General features: G+C 48.3%; 1 protein-coding gene across 1 annotated transcript; it reads left to right on the top strand.

The window, feature by feature from the left end:
- The first annotated feature begins 7,353 nt into the window (after positions 1–7,353).
- Positions 7,354–9,994, top strand: LOC147361673 (uncharacterized). The gene has a single exon (XM_086328506.1). It carries the CDS (start codon positions 7,985–7,987, stop codon positions 8,894–8,896), a length of 912 nt encoding a protein of 303 aa, XP_086184632.1. The 5' UTR covers positions 7,354–7,984; the 3' UTR covers positions 8,897–9,994.
- The last annotated feature ends 3,239 nt before the right edge of the window (positions 9,995–13,233 follow it).

Here is a 13,233-nt window from a genome sequence, read left to right as displayed (position 1 = left end):
TGGTCCAGACAAGACCTGGGTGGCCGGCCTGTGTACGGAGCCCGTGGCCCATGTGCGTTCCGCAAGGGGAGTTCTGTGGATCTCACCTCTGCCCACACCCTCTTCTTCCCCCTCCTGCACCCCAGATCCAACCAGGTAGGCAGGCAGGACCCCAGCCTGTCAGGGCGCCACGTGGCTGTGGTGACCTTGCACCTTAATGGGCCGTTAGGGAATCTGTCACCCACGTTCCCAGATGCTTGGAAGTTCACGAGCCGTGAACCCATGGGGACCATCATGGGTTGAATGCTGTTCGCCCAAGTGTGCTGAAATCCTACCCCTGGCCCTTGGGATAGTGCGCTTATTTGGGAATGGGATCTTTGCAGAGGCCATCCAGCTAAACGGGGTTACAGCAGACTAGGGTGGGGCCTCATCCATGACTCCTGTGGTCCAACAGAAGGGCAATTTGACGCAGACCCACAGGAGACGGCCCGTGAAGACAGAGGCGAGACGGGAGTGAGGTGTCTACAAGCTGAGGACAGCTTCCCACCAGGAGCAGAAGGGAGGTGGGCGAGGGGCCTCCTCCAGGCCTTCAAGGGAGCAGACCCCTGAGCACACTGCCTTCAGGCTTCTCCGCCCGGAACCATGAGAGAAGGAACCTTGCTGTGCTAAGGCGCTCAGCGTGCACCATTTGTCGTGGCGGCCAGAGCAAAGTACAGTCATACAGGGAGTAATATGGGGAGCTTGGTTAGAATGAATATTCCTCCCCTGACCCAGGTTCTGAGGGCATCTGTGGGGGTCTTCAATAAAGAGCCAGGTGACATGACCTGGAGGGTCAGGAGGAGTGACCCCAGCCTAGTGGGTGCACACCCATCACCTTCACCATCAGAACTACAGTGTAAGTTTTATTTCCTAGAACAAAAAGCTGCTTGTTTTTGTCACAGCAAATGATAAAGAAAGAAAAAGAAAAGCCCGCCGCTGGTTTTGTAAGAGAGGGTGTACAAGGAAAGCGTCCGAGACGCGTTCTGGATAAGGCCGTGCTGTCTGCACACCTGTCTGGGCTCTGAGGCCAGCGTTCGGGTTCACACCCTGTCTTATCTTTATTACTTTCTTTATCTCTAACATTTGAATGTTGACCCAATGCGGGGCGTGGGGCGGGGCTGGGCCATGGGTGGACCTTGTTTTGAACCAAAGGATACAGCCCAAGGGAGTTGGAAATGTTTTTATGTAACTTCTAGCTTGCCTTCTGGGCTTCTGCTCCCTGAATTCCAGAAGCCAGAGAAGCTCTGGAGTCCGAGCCTGTCGCTGCCTTGCTCTGCTCACCCCTGCCAGGGCGCTGGCTCCTCAAGACTGAGTTAAAGCTCTTGAGTTTGATGGGGGAATTCCCAGTGGTAAAGACTCTGCCTGCCAGTGTAGGAGACCACAGGAGGCGCAGGTTCGATCCCTGGGTCGGGAAGATCCCTTGGAAGAGGAAATGGCAACCCACTCCAGTATTCTTGCCTGGGGAACCCCATGGACAGAGGAGCCTGGTGGGCTGCAGTCCATGGGACCGCACAGAGTCAGACACGACCGAACACACAGAGGCCTGAGCACTCTGCAGTTTGGGCCTGACTTTTTCTGCAGCCTGTGTCCCTGGCTTCATCACTTGATCTTCTTCCCCCTCCGCCCATCCACCCTGGCCGACTTACTGGCTTGTTCCCCCATCGGGATCCTCAGTTTAGAAGTTGCTTCCTACGCAGACTTTGTTAACCCTCCGAGGCTGGCTTAGGGTCCCTGGTCTGTGAATCCCTGCAGCACGTGTCACTCTCTGCACGTGTCATGTCAGAGCGCTGAAGGCTCACCTCTCCACCTCCACCCTGCAGGTTCCTATGTTGAGATCCTAGCACCCAACGTGGTGATGTCAGGAGATGGGCCTTGGGAGGTGGTGCGATAGTGAGAGGGTGCATCCCTCATGAATGGGACTGGAGTCCTCATGAGAGAGCCCCCCCAACCCAGACGCCCCAGCTTTCCCTCTGTGTGAGGACACGGCAAGAAGTGACCTGGATGGCAGCCCTCACCGGACAGTGGTGGCACCCTGACCTTGAGAGTAATCAATCCCATTGTTTATAAGCCACCCAGTCTGTGGTGTTTGGTTAGAGCAGCCAGGATGGACTGGGACAGGCCAAGCCCTGGATCTGATCGTCCTGGGAGATGGGGCCTTTGGGTGAGGATGGGCTCCCCTGAGGGGATGGGTGTCCTCAAAGAAGGGAGACAGACCAGAGCTGCTTCTCCACTGTCTGCAAGCCCCAAATGGGCCTCTTACCAGAACCAGACCAGCCCTGGCCGTTGCATCCTTCAGAACTGTGTGTCTGCCCCCTCACCCCTACTTCTCTGCCTGAAATATCTTCCCCACAGGCCTACTATTTCATCACCCTGGATTTATTTGTGTCGCGAATGTCTACTGCATCTTCACGTAGTATGTTAAGTTGCCCTGAGCCAGGATGGAGACACTTGGCCGTGTCTCCCAAGACTCCACTTCCACCTCCCTTATTTCTGTTTTTCCCAGGGGTGAAGCTCGATAGAAGAGCACACGAACAGGTTGAGAGAACTGGATTCTAATTCTTGGGCTACTAGGAATATACTGTGTGATCCTCAGAAGTGATTTATCTTTCAATTCAGTGCTCAGTCGTGTCCGACTCTTTGAGACCCCATGGACTGCAGCATGCCAGGCTTCCCTGTCCATCACCAACTCCTGGAGCTTGCTCAAATTCATGTCTTTTGAGTTGGTGATGCCATCCAACCATCTTATCCTTTGTTGTCCCCTCTTCCTCCTGCCTTTTATCTTTCCCAGCATCAGGGTCTTTTCCAATGAGTCAATTCTTCATATCAGCTGATGAAAGGTATTGGTTTCAGCTTCAGCATCAGTCCTTCCAAATGAATATTTAGGACCAATTTCCTTTAGGATGGACTGGTCGGAACTCCTTGTAGTCCAAGGGACTCTCAAGAGTCTTCTCCAAAACCACAGTTCAAAAGCATCAATTCTTCAGCGCTCAACTTTATAGTCCAACTCTCACATCCATACATGATTGATCTTTGGGGGCTTCTATTTTATCATTTGAAATGGAAATGAATGGCGAGAAGTCTTGATAGCTTTAATTTGTTGATGCTTACTGTACTAGACTCGATATTACATCTTTTCCCTGCATTTTTTTCCTTTTGATTTTCACAGAAAGTCTTTCTGAAGACTAGTTGTCTTTATTCCTATTTTACAACTGAAGAAATGAAAGCTCAGAGAGTTAAGTTATATGCTGGTAAGTGACTGAGCTGGGGCAAGATTCAGCTTTATCCATTAAGTTGTATAATCAGGTCACTGCCAAGTTTCCTTACATTTATAATATTCCATGAATACAGATGGACAAGATCTATAGCAATCTCTGTGCTCCTGTGGTTAATAGCATTTGAGCTTCAGAGTTACATAAATATAAGGACTAAAAGCAAAATCATTAATATTTATTGTTGGTCACCTTACATGCCACATTTTTAGATATCTTTTTAATTCTCAGTTGGATATTGGACTTTTTCATTTTATCTCCATTTATTTTCATCTCTTTTTCTCTTTCTCTGTTGTGTTCTATATAATATCCTCAGGTTTATCTTCAGTTTGCTAATTCTTCCTTCAGCTTTGTCTAATAGTGTGTTAAACTCATCCACTGAGGTGTTTTAATTTCATTGACTATACCTTTTATAACTATAAGCTCTATTTGGTTTTTAAGTCTGTGTCTTCCTTTTTTTAAAAAAAGCCTCATTTCTTACATTTTTAGTTATTTTCATCTTAAATCACTAAATTTTTTTTTAGTTGCTATACAATAGTTCTATCAGCATAAGCTAAATAGCATGATATCGAAACTGTGAGCTGCCCTGAGGTTTTGAATTCTCAGAGGGGAAAAAAAACCCATTAGAGATAGAAAGGTTTTCTCTTTCTCTGCCTGTGTTGGGGGTGAGTTTTCCCCAGTTCATTGTTTCCTGGATTCTTCAAGACTTGTGTCTTTATGTGGCAGTTTCCCTTCCACCTCCTTGTCCCTTTGGGGAGCCAAGGTTGTCAGCCCCTTCTCCCTGGAGTTGTCAGTGTGGGTTCACACCGTTCTCACTCTGGTTTTGGTTTCATTTCTGGCCTTCAGGGAGTTTCTTTCTTTCTTTTTTTTTTTTGAGAATCCAGCTAGGCATTTAAAAGGCATCTCATGGTTTATGCAGTATCTTAAACTGTATTATAGTGGGAAAATTTCCAGGTTATTAAATCCTTAATATTGTTGCAAGTGGAAGTTCTCCATGTATTAACTATAAATATAATAATGGTTCTTCAAGGCAGGCATTGTTATCTCCAGTTTGCAAATAATAAAGTCCTTAAGAGAGGTTTAATGACTTGCCCAGCATCACACGGCTGGTAAACAGAGTCCAGACCTGTCCTTCTCTAGCCAGTGCTCTTCTTCAAATGCACGGGCTGGGAGCCTGGAGTGGGGCGCTGGCTCTGGCTTGGGGGAGACCGGCCACAGGGAAGGCTGGGGCCTTGCTAGTGTACCCCACCCTTGCTTTCCAGGTTTCCTAGGAGGGGTTCTGAAGCCCCAGTCACTTCAGGGCTGTAGGGTTGGGGCACCAAAATGTGTCCTCATGTGATAAACACAGTCTGCTTGGGAGGAGGGAGGAGCAGGGTGGTAGGGGCTGAGAGGAAAGACACCTCCTTAGCCCTGCATCAGCGGGTTCCCTTGTCTCTGGGGAAAGAAGGCTCCGAGATGACCAGGAGAAGGACACAGCACAGAGAAGTCTGACTGAGGGTCGTTCAGAGGACAGGTGGAGGCCGGGGCAGAGGGCCCAGGCCGTGCTGTGTGGACAGTGGGCCTTGTCTCCACCCTCAGGCTGAGGCTCGCTCCCATCAGCCCTGCAGGTCCGCCTGCAGCACAGCTCGGGAAACCCGACACGGGCGCTGAAAGTGAATCCCCCATCTCCACTTTCAGCGACTTCTCCTCCTCTTGTGATTCAGTCTCCCAAGGGCCCTAGCCCTGATTAAGCCATCAGTTGGTGAAGGTATTAGGTTCAAGCAGCATTAAATGATTCTGGGCTCCAGGCAAGAAGGGCAGGGTGGACATCCCCTGTGGTCCCTCCTTTCTGGTGGTGCTGCTCAGTGGACAGTAATGATGTTAGAATGGCATAAACCATGGGCCAGAAGGTAAAGGACAGCAGGGAGCACACGTTTGCATTTGAATGTGCTGTAAGGAGCTTTACAAAACTAGAGAATTGGAAATGAATTAATAGGAGCATAGAAATATAAGTAAATGAAAAACAGATAAGCAAATTCCTGTGTCAGCCAGGGACAGAAACGATTGGATAACATGAATAATCTGTGAATGGGATTTACAGAGATATAATAATGTGATCTCTGAATATTGGTCAAACTAAATTGGAAACTTGTTGGAAAGAAAATGTACATGTGTGTACACAGGGCTGGGGGGAGAGTCAGCAGATAATCCCTGAGATTAAAGTAGCAATGTGTGCAAGTTCTTCCGAGACACGCATGCCAATGTGAAAATAATGAGCTGGAAGATCTGACAGTGGTTGCCTTCAGGGAGTGAAAAATAGGGCAGGAACTTTTAAGGTTTTTACCTTCACAAGTCTCACAGAACAATTTGACATTGAACTAAGCACAGGTGTAATATTGATACAAATCAAGCAAAAGGAAAATCAGTATGCAACTTCCTAACAGAGAGTACTTTATTTTTTAAAAAGTAAATTAAAAAAGTTAAGTGACTGAGCCTTACCTGAAATCAGAGTATCTGATGGCAATCTTGGTGTCAAGCCCCCTGGGGAGCCCCTGTGCTCTCAGCCCCGTCTTCTGGGCTCATCTCCACACGTGGGCCTCAGGCTGCAGTGGCTTCTGACCAGGCCTGGCTCTTGGTGCCATCCTACATGGCTCTGTTTCCTCTGCCCCTGCTTCTGGGGTCCTCCACGTTCTGGACCTGCTGCTTGTTGTTTTTTTTTAACTAATTAATTATTTTAAATGGAAGTAGAGTTGATTTACAATATTATAAGAGTTTCAGGTGCACAGCATAATGTTCAGTGTTTTTTACAGAATATGGTCCACTTAAAGTTATTGTTAATACAAAATAATGGCTATAATTTCCTGAGTCGTACAGAATGTCCTTGTTGCTTGTCTTATACATAGTAGTTTATACCTTTTAACCCCCACCACATCTTGCCCCTCTCCTCTTCCTTCTCCTCACTGATAACCTCTAGCTTGTTGTCCATATCTGTGAGTTTGTTCCTATTTTGCATATGTATATATATATATTCCTTTGTTTTTATTTTTTAGATTACACATCTAGTGGTATCACACAGTATTAGTCTTTGTTTGACTTATTTTACTAAGCACAGTATTTTCTAGGCCCATCCACATTGCTTCAAACGGCCAAATTTCACTAATTTTTATGTTAATATTCCATTGTGTGTGTATATATATATATATATATATATATATATATATACCACATCTTCTTTATCCAGTTGTATGTTGATGGGCACTGGGTTGCTTCCACATCTTGGCTATTGTAAATAATGCTGCTATGAACATTGGAGTGCATAGAGTGTTGGGATATGGATATAGGATTACACACTGTTTAGTTACAGCTGTTTAGATATAGCACTCATGGAATTTAGCTCTCAGTAAACATGTATTTGATTTCCCGCTCTCTGAAAAATGCAAGCAAGCTTCACGCTTGTTAGTCTTAGGGTTATGTCTTGGTGTACTCTCCCAGATGGTCAGAGGAGGACTTAGAAGTGGCAGAGGTAATAGTTTAATTGAAAGGCTGTAAAATTAATAGAGTCTTTCTTCAATGCCTTCTATCTTTCTTTCTATCTCTCTTTGGTTGAGTGGGGATTATGAGAAAAACGGGAGTCTGTGAAGTGTCATATCTGATCTGGCAGCATCCTGCTCTGGACAGGTTTGCAGAGATTGGTGTCCAACAGAGATGGGGTTCAGGGTAGGAAGAGGAGGATTACAAAGGAATGCCAAGTTATGTTTGTATGTGGAGGGCAGAGTTCATTTTAAATTTAGAAGTATTCAGGGGGAATATGTAAATTTTTGTTGTCCTCCAGCACTGAAGAACCAGAATTATAGTTATCAAAATGTAAGTGAAACAACTGTGGTTTTTTTTTTAAGTAAAATGGACCCTGACAATATACATGGTTTTTCTTGTGTCAGGGAAGTTCTTGTGTCTAAATATGTAATCACAGACAAATAAATGTGATAAAACATTAAATAGAAGAGGGTGTTGTTTGAAAGAAACTAATTGTTAACAGGTTGTTTAATTATGAGGATAACATCCTTGAAAAAAAAAACAACCATTTACATTTCTAACTCCAGATCCTCTTCTTTATTGTTGCCATATAAGCAGTTATTTATTACTCTGGTTCAGGCATTAGAACTAGAGAATAGCAGGCAGCTTTAGGGTGGAACCAATCAACTCTGTGAAAAATCTAACTGTATTTTAGTTCAAACTTTTGGATGTGGGGCCAGATTCTAGCCACCAGGATAGAATGTGGTCCAAGAGTCCTTGCAGAAGCGAGATGGCAGGACCAGTGAGACCTTCATCTAGATCCTGTCAAAGGAAAGGGTTTTAAGTTACCTGGAGCCCCCTTTCTGGTCAGGCACTGACATGAGTCAAACAGGCTCACTCCTTACACTGTGTGAATCTGTAGAGGCTTTGGGCTTTTCCCCACTTCACTGGATCCCGGATGATCCAATGCTGAGCCATGGGATCAGGTGCCAAGGTCCTAGAGCAGAAAAGCCATGGGCTGTCCGGGTAGGAGGTGTTAACACAAGACCAACCACGATGCTCACTCCTTGCAGGTCCAGCCAGGGGGACAGCCCTGATGCTCAGTGTGGCCGTTAGCCTTCACCTAATATTATTCCTGGCCTATGTTTCCCTGGACGGCTTCCTTCTCCTGGGCTATGTCTTGATCTCTGGGAGACTTCAGTTAAATGAAAGAGCGTGGAATCTGGAGTCTAGCAGATGTGAATCCAAACCTTGTCACCAGCCCTGTTAGCTGTGTGACTGGGGCAAACTGTCTTTTCTGGGCAATGATCCCCTCATCTGTAAAATGCAATCAGAAAAGAAACACAGAATCAGTGAGGATGAGCCAGCCTCCATGTGCGTGGTCTGGTGCTTCTCGGTGTCTCCTAAGTGTCGGGCTGCTCTCCAGCACCCATCCCCGCGGGGGCCCATCTGAGATGGCAGGTGTGCGCACAGCGCGGGGACTTGGAGCACAGGAACAAACCAGAGACAAGGGCAGGAATGATCCATTTAGTAGAAGAGCGTGGGCCGGGCCTCACCTATGGCCTGAGGACAGGCCAGGTCTGCGGGCCGGAGGGGCGGGTGCGGGGATGCAAGTCCTGGAGGCGCCCCAGGTGCCGCAGGTGCAGGCTCGGGCACTTCGGGCAGGTGTCCCGAAGGACCAGGTGTGTGCGCATGCGCGACCGCGCCTGCGCGTCCATGCCTGCCTATGTGTGCGCGCGCACGTGCATCTGGGCGCGTCCACGGCGGCAGACCCGCTACCAGAACCGGAAGCGGAGACATATTTTTGTGAGGCGAGGTGCGAAGATTGGACGGGCGACGGTAGACGGCTGTCCACAGAGGACTGTCCGCACTGGGTTCTGCCCGGAGCATGGGGGCCTAGCGCCTCGGCCTCGGCCTGTCTGCTCCCGGGGCTGCCTGCGGGACGCCGTTGCCGCTCCCGCTCCCGTCTCCCTTCAGGAGGGCCAAGGGCCTCGCGCGCGGGTGGGCAGCACGGGATGCGGCTCGTTCTGTGCACTGGCAGGCCTCGCTTCCATGGATACCGCGGCTGTGCTGCGTGTGCACGACTTCACACGGCCCGTCGGCGCAGTGACAGTTGAGGAGGAGCCTTGGGATGTTCCCTTGACCTGCTGTTGAGTGTCTGACTGGTTTGAGGTGTGAGCCCGCACCGCCCTTGGGGATTCGCTTCTACCTGGTGTGTTAGCGCGCGAAGCGAGTGGCCACCCTCAACCCGAAGGTCGAGCAGAAAGCCACCAGACCTGAGAAGATGGGTCTCCTCTGAGATGATGGCTTGACGGCCCTTTGAGACAGATGCCACAGTGTCTTTCTCATTTCCCCAAACATCCTGGTTTCTCCTCCGGGCCCACAGGAGGGAAGAAGGAGGAGGAGAGTGAGATGTGAAGGAAGCGTCTGGAGGAGAAGGACCCAGGAAACGGATTCTTGGCAACGTCCTCCATCGGATAAGCATCATCGGGTAATATGTTTCAATTACCTTTTCACCTGGACCTTTGTTTGTCCTTGATTTTTATCCGTGGCACATTGATAATATTCTTCGTTAAACTGTGGGACTTTCCCGGACTCAACACCGTGCTCGTAAAACACCATTTCAAAATGTCCTTTTTTTTTTTTTAAATAAAAAGTGTAAACAAAAAACACACCTAGATCAACAGAGAAGTACAACTGCTGCAACAGAGTGGCCGTAAACAGGTTGACAAAGCTGTTTTCTCAATGGATACGTTAGATATTAAAATGCAGGAGTTTAAGTGAAGAGCACAAATCAAATCCTTGTGGTGACACTTAAAGAGCTCACAACTCTGCAATAACACAGCCAAATTTAAAAAGCAGTTGTAAACATGGGAGGAATGAGAAGTATACATGAATATTTGAAACAGAGTCAGGCCTGTGGTGCCTCCTGCCAGGAACAGCTGGCTGCCCCCAAGGGTCAACAGAGCTGGTGGGTCAGGGGAGACCTGCAACCCAGCCAGTAGCTCTCATCTCTAAGAACGTACGTCTTCACGGATGCCCAGGAGAGCAGAAGTGCTGATCCTTGAGAGGGGTGGTTACAACCTTCCTTCTCAGTGCCCTTCACCAACATTCTAGTACCTAGTGAGCATGCAGACTCCAGAGCAGCATAGGAGAAAAATGTGCCAGGAAAGACTTTTCCCTTTTACTTCCTGAGAGGTAAATTTAAAAAAGAATATCCTGTCTTGCGTCCTCAGATTTCTGGTATGAGGAAGTCATGAAGACGAATGCCCAGGGGACAATGTCTTCTTTCCTCTCAGCTTTCCTTTCCCAGCAGGGCCAGCCCCAGGTCAGGGGCGTGTCCCAGCAGCCCTTACCACCTGGCCTGGGGAGCATGAGGTTCCCTAGGACAGGGAACAGCCTCCTCAGGCCTGGGGGCACAGGAGGGACCGACTGCATGTGTGCTCTGGCTTCCACACACCTCTCAGGCCCGGCGCTAAAGTGCTTTATTCCACTTAAGTGCACCCCATCTCTAAATCATTTCAGTTGGGTTTCCTTGGTCTGTTTACAAGGTCGCAAGTTGCTGACATGGGGTGAGTGGAAGGTGAATGCCACCTTCTAAAACCATTGTCAAATCAGCCCAGCACATCTCTGTGCTTTTCATAAGTTAATTGCTAACTTCCAAGGGAAAAAACACTGTTTCTTACTTTCTGGTCTCTTATCACATATGCTGAGCACGGCTTGGTTAAGCAGTAACTCTCGCTATGCAGGTAAACAGAATTCCCTGCCCCACCCCCTTCTCCCTGCGAATCTAAGAACTGGGGGGAACAGTCAGCAGCTATTAATAACTCGCCGAACTGGAAGTGATTCAGTTTCATTAATACACCTTGAGAACATTTACATCCACAGAGGACAGAGTGTTTACAAGGCCTGAGTAGGTTTTATGGAAAAGCAGCTTTATAGGCCCTGGGGCTGTTCTCGTGCCAGCACCGACCTTCACAACAGTGGGCTATTACTTGACTGAAAACCTCAAGCTTTTGCTGAAGTTGGCCCTCACTCTCTTTTCAGAGGTTCTATAAACGGCCAGCACCTCAAGAGTCAGCAGTGGTTTGGGGACTTAGTAGTGGGTGAGTTTGAACTCCATCCAGGCCTTGGATGCAGAGAGTGGAGGAGAGACAGCAGAGCTCTCGCTTCGTCCACATGAGTGGGTGGAGGGACTAGGCCACCTATGGAGTGTGACTTGGAAGTTGCCAGGAAAGCAGGCCCCTGACCGAGAAGTAAAGCTGTCTCCTCAAAGACCTACCTCAGAGTCTGAAATTTAGACCAGGAGATCTCTGCACTTCTGTTTGGGCGTGGTCTCTAAAACATCTCTTGTAAAATGCAAAAATCCTACTTAAAAGAGGAATGTATTAACATATCAGCACCCAGACCACAGTCTATGCACTGGAGTCACCTGCAGGATGGGGCCCTCCCCAGCTGGCTTCTGACGAGGGGCTGGGGCCCCCTTCTTTCCTAAACCCATGTTGCCTGCGTGTCCCCAGGAGCGCCTGTGGAGAGAGCCCCTGCTGCTGTTGTCTGGAGCTCGTGTTCTCGTGGTGGCTTTGAGATTTCTGCCGTGGTGCGTACATTCAGGATTGGAGTAAGAGCTTTAATCCTGAACTTTATGACAATCTTCCCCTCCCTGGCCACTAGATAGTCCAGTTCAGCCCCCGACCATCCCGCTCACCTCTCACCTCTGGTTCTGCGCCCTGCCCCCCGCTCCCCTGGGGACAGGAAACAGCTATAGAAGCCCACCACACAGAAATCTGCCTCCCTTCCCACCTGTGCACTCGTGGTTCCAGCTGCAGTGCTTGGCGCGGCCTGTCTACCTTGTGCCCGCCTGCTGGAGCATGCCGCATCCTGTCCCTTCTCGGGCAGCACCAGCCCGCACACCATCCTTCCCACTGTCCTTGCACCCTGGCCCCCAGTATGCTGCTTGCTGCACCGTCAAGGCTCACAGCAAGTTGGTCAGAGGACTCTTCCTGCATCACGTTTGCAGGACGCTGTGGTTGGCGCTGAGGTTAAGGACTTCAAGGCGGGTGCGCTGCCTCTGAGGCTGGAGGGTGGCAGGGTGCCACATAGGCTGGGCCATAAACCAGAACAACTGCCGCGTGCAGCCGTGGGTGTACTGCTTTAACGGGGGTATGTCAGGGTTATCCCCGACTCACATAGGGAACTGGAGGCTCCTAGGGTGGAACGTGGAGGCTGAGGCCCCGCAACAGGTGTGGAGGGAGGTGGAGGTGGGGTGCTCAGGATGGCTTCTCGCTTCCCGTGCTTCCGGGCCAGTTGGCGTGGGGTTGGCACAGTGTAGGAGGGCTGATGCTCGCCACTACTCGGTAAAACAACCACCCCTCTCTGGTCACTCTGCTTGAATGTATGTTTTAAGTTTTATTTGTGTCAGCAAGGAGTCTGTTGTGTGTGTGCGTTTTGCAAGACGGACGTCACGGGAGCGTGACGTCAAGAGTTGCTGGGTTGAGTTGTGAAAAGAGTAGCATTTGCTGTCACCTGTTTTTCCAGATGATCTCACAAGTCAGTGAATTAGTTCATTCCTTCACCAAGTGTTTATTAAAACGTATGCAAGATACTGTTGTGTACTCTGGTATCAGATGGTCTTAATCTCGTGGCGAGGCACAAAGCAGAAGCTGGTGCTGAGGGTGCGGGTCTGGGAGGGGTGGGGTGTCTTGAGACGGAGGCCATTTCTTGTTGAAGTGACTGCAGGTGGCATGTGACCTGGCTGCCCGCAATGGGGCGTGTGGACTGTTCAATACGAATGTGGCAATGAGCCTGTCGCCTCCCTCAGGGCCATAAAGCAGGCACTCCATCAGTATTTACTGAGCTGATTTGTAATCTCACGTGCAGCCACACAGCTGAATAGAGGAATTGTGTTTATGACTGAGTCTGGTACAGTGTATTTCATTAGCACAGTGATGATGAAAAACAGCTCATGTTATTTGCCTCACCCTAAAATGCTTGCATATTTTAATTATAAGGCCAGGATTCTTAATCTGGAGATCCCAAATGAACCTAATCTTTAGACCCAGATATTAAATGCAAAAATATGTATATATATGTAAATGCTTATTTTTCTATTTATTGTTTTCATTAGATTCTTAAGGGAAAATGTAGGAACATCATAGTTGAAAGAGGTATATTCCACAAAAGGATAAAGCTGATCTTATTTCTTAGGCAAAATCAATGCATTCTTTTCTTATAATAAATATTAACAAGAAAATGATTTGCACATAACTTCTTAATTTTTAAATTTTTATTGAAGAATAGTTGATTATAATATTAAATTAGCCTCAGGTAATGTTGTAACTTTTAATTTATTTTTATTTACTTTTTTTTGGTTACGCTAGGTCTTCCTTGTTGCATGGGGCTTTCTCTAGTTGCAGTGAGTGGAGGCTACTCTTTGTTGCAGTGTGCGTGCTTCTCG

The sequence above is a fragment of the Bos grunniens genome, chromosome 12 (genome assembly GCF_055505025.1).
Source record: "Bos grunniens cultivar Pamir isolate PY7600 chromosome 12, Bosgru_T2T1.0, whole genome shotgun sequence".
NCBI lineage: Eukaryota > Metazoa > Chordata > Mammalia > Artiodactyla > Bovidae > Bos > Bos grunniens.
Note: the sequence above shows the minus strand (reverse complement) of the source record. Positions and strands in the feature narration are given on the sequence as shown.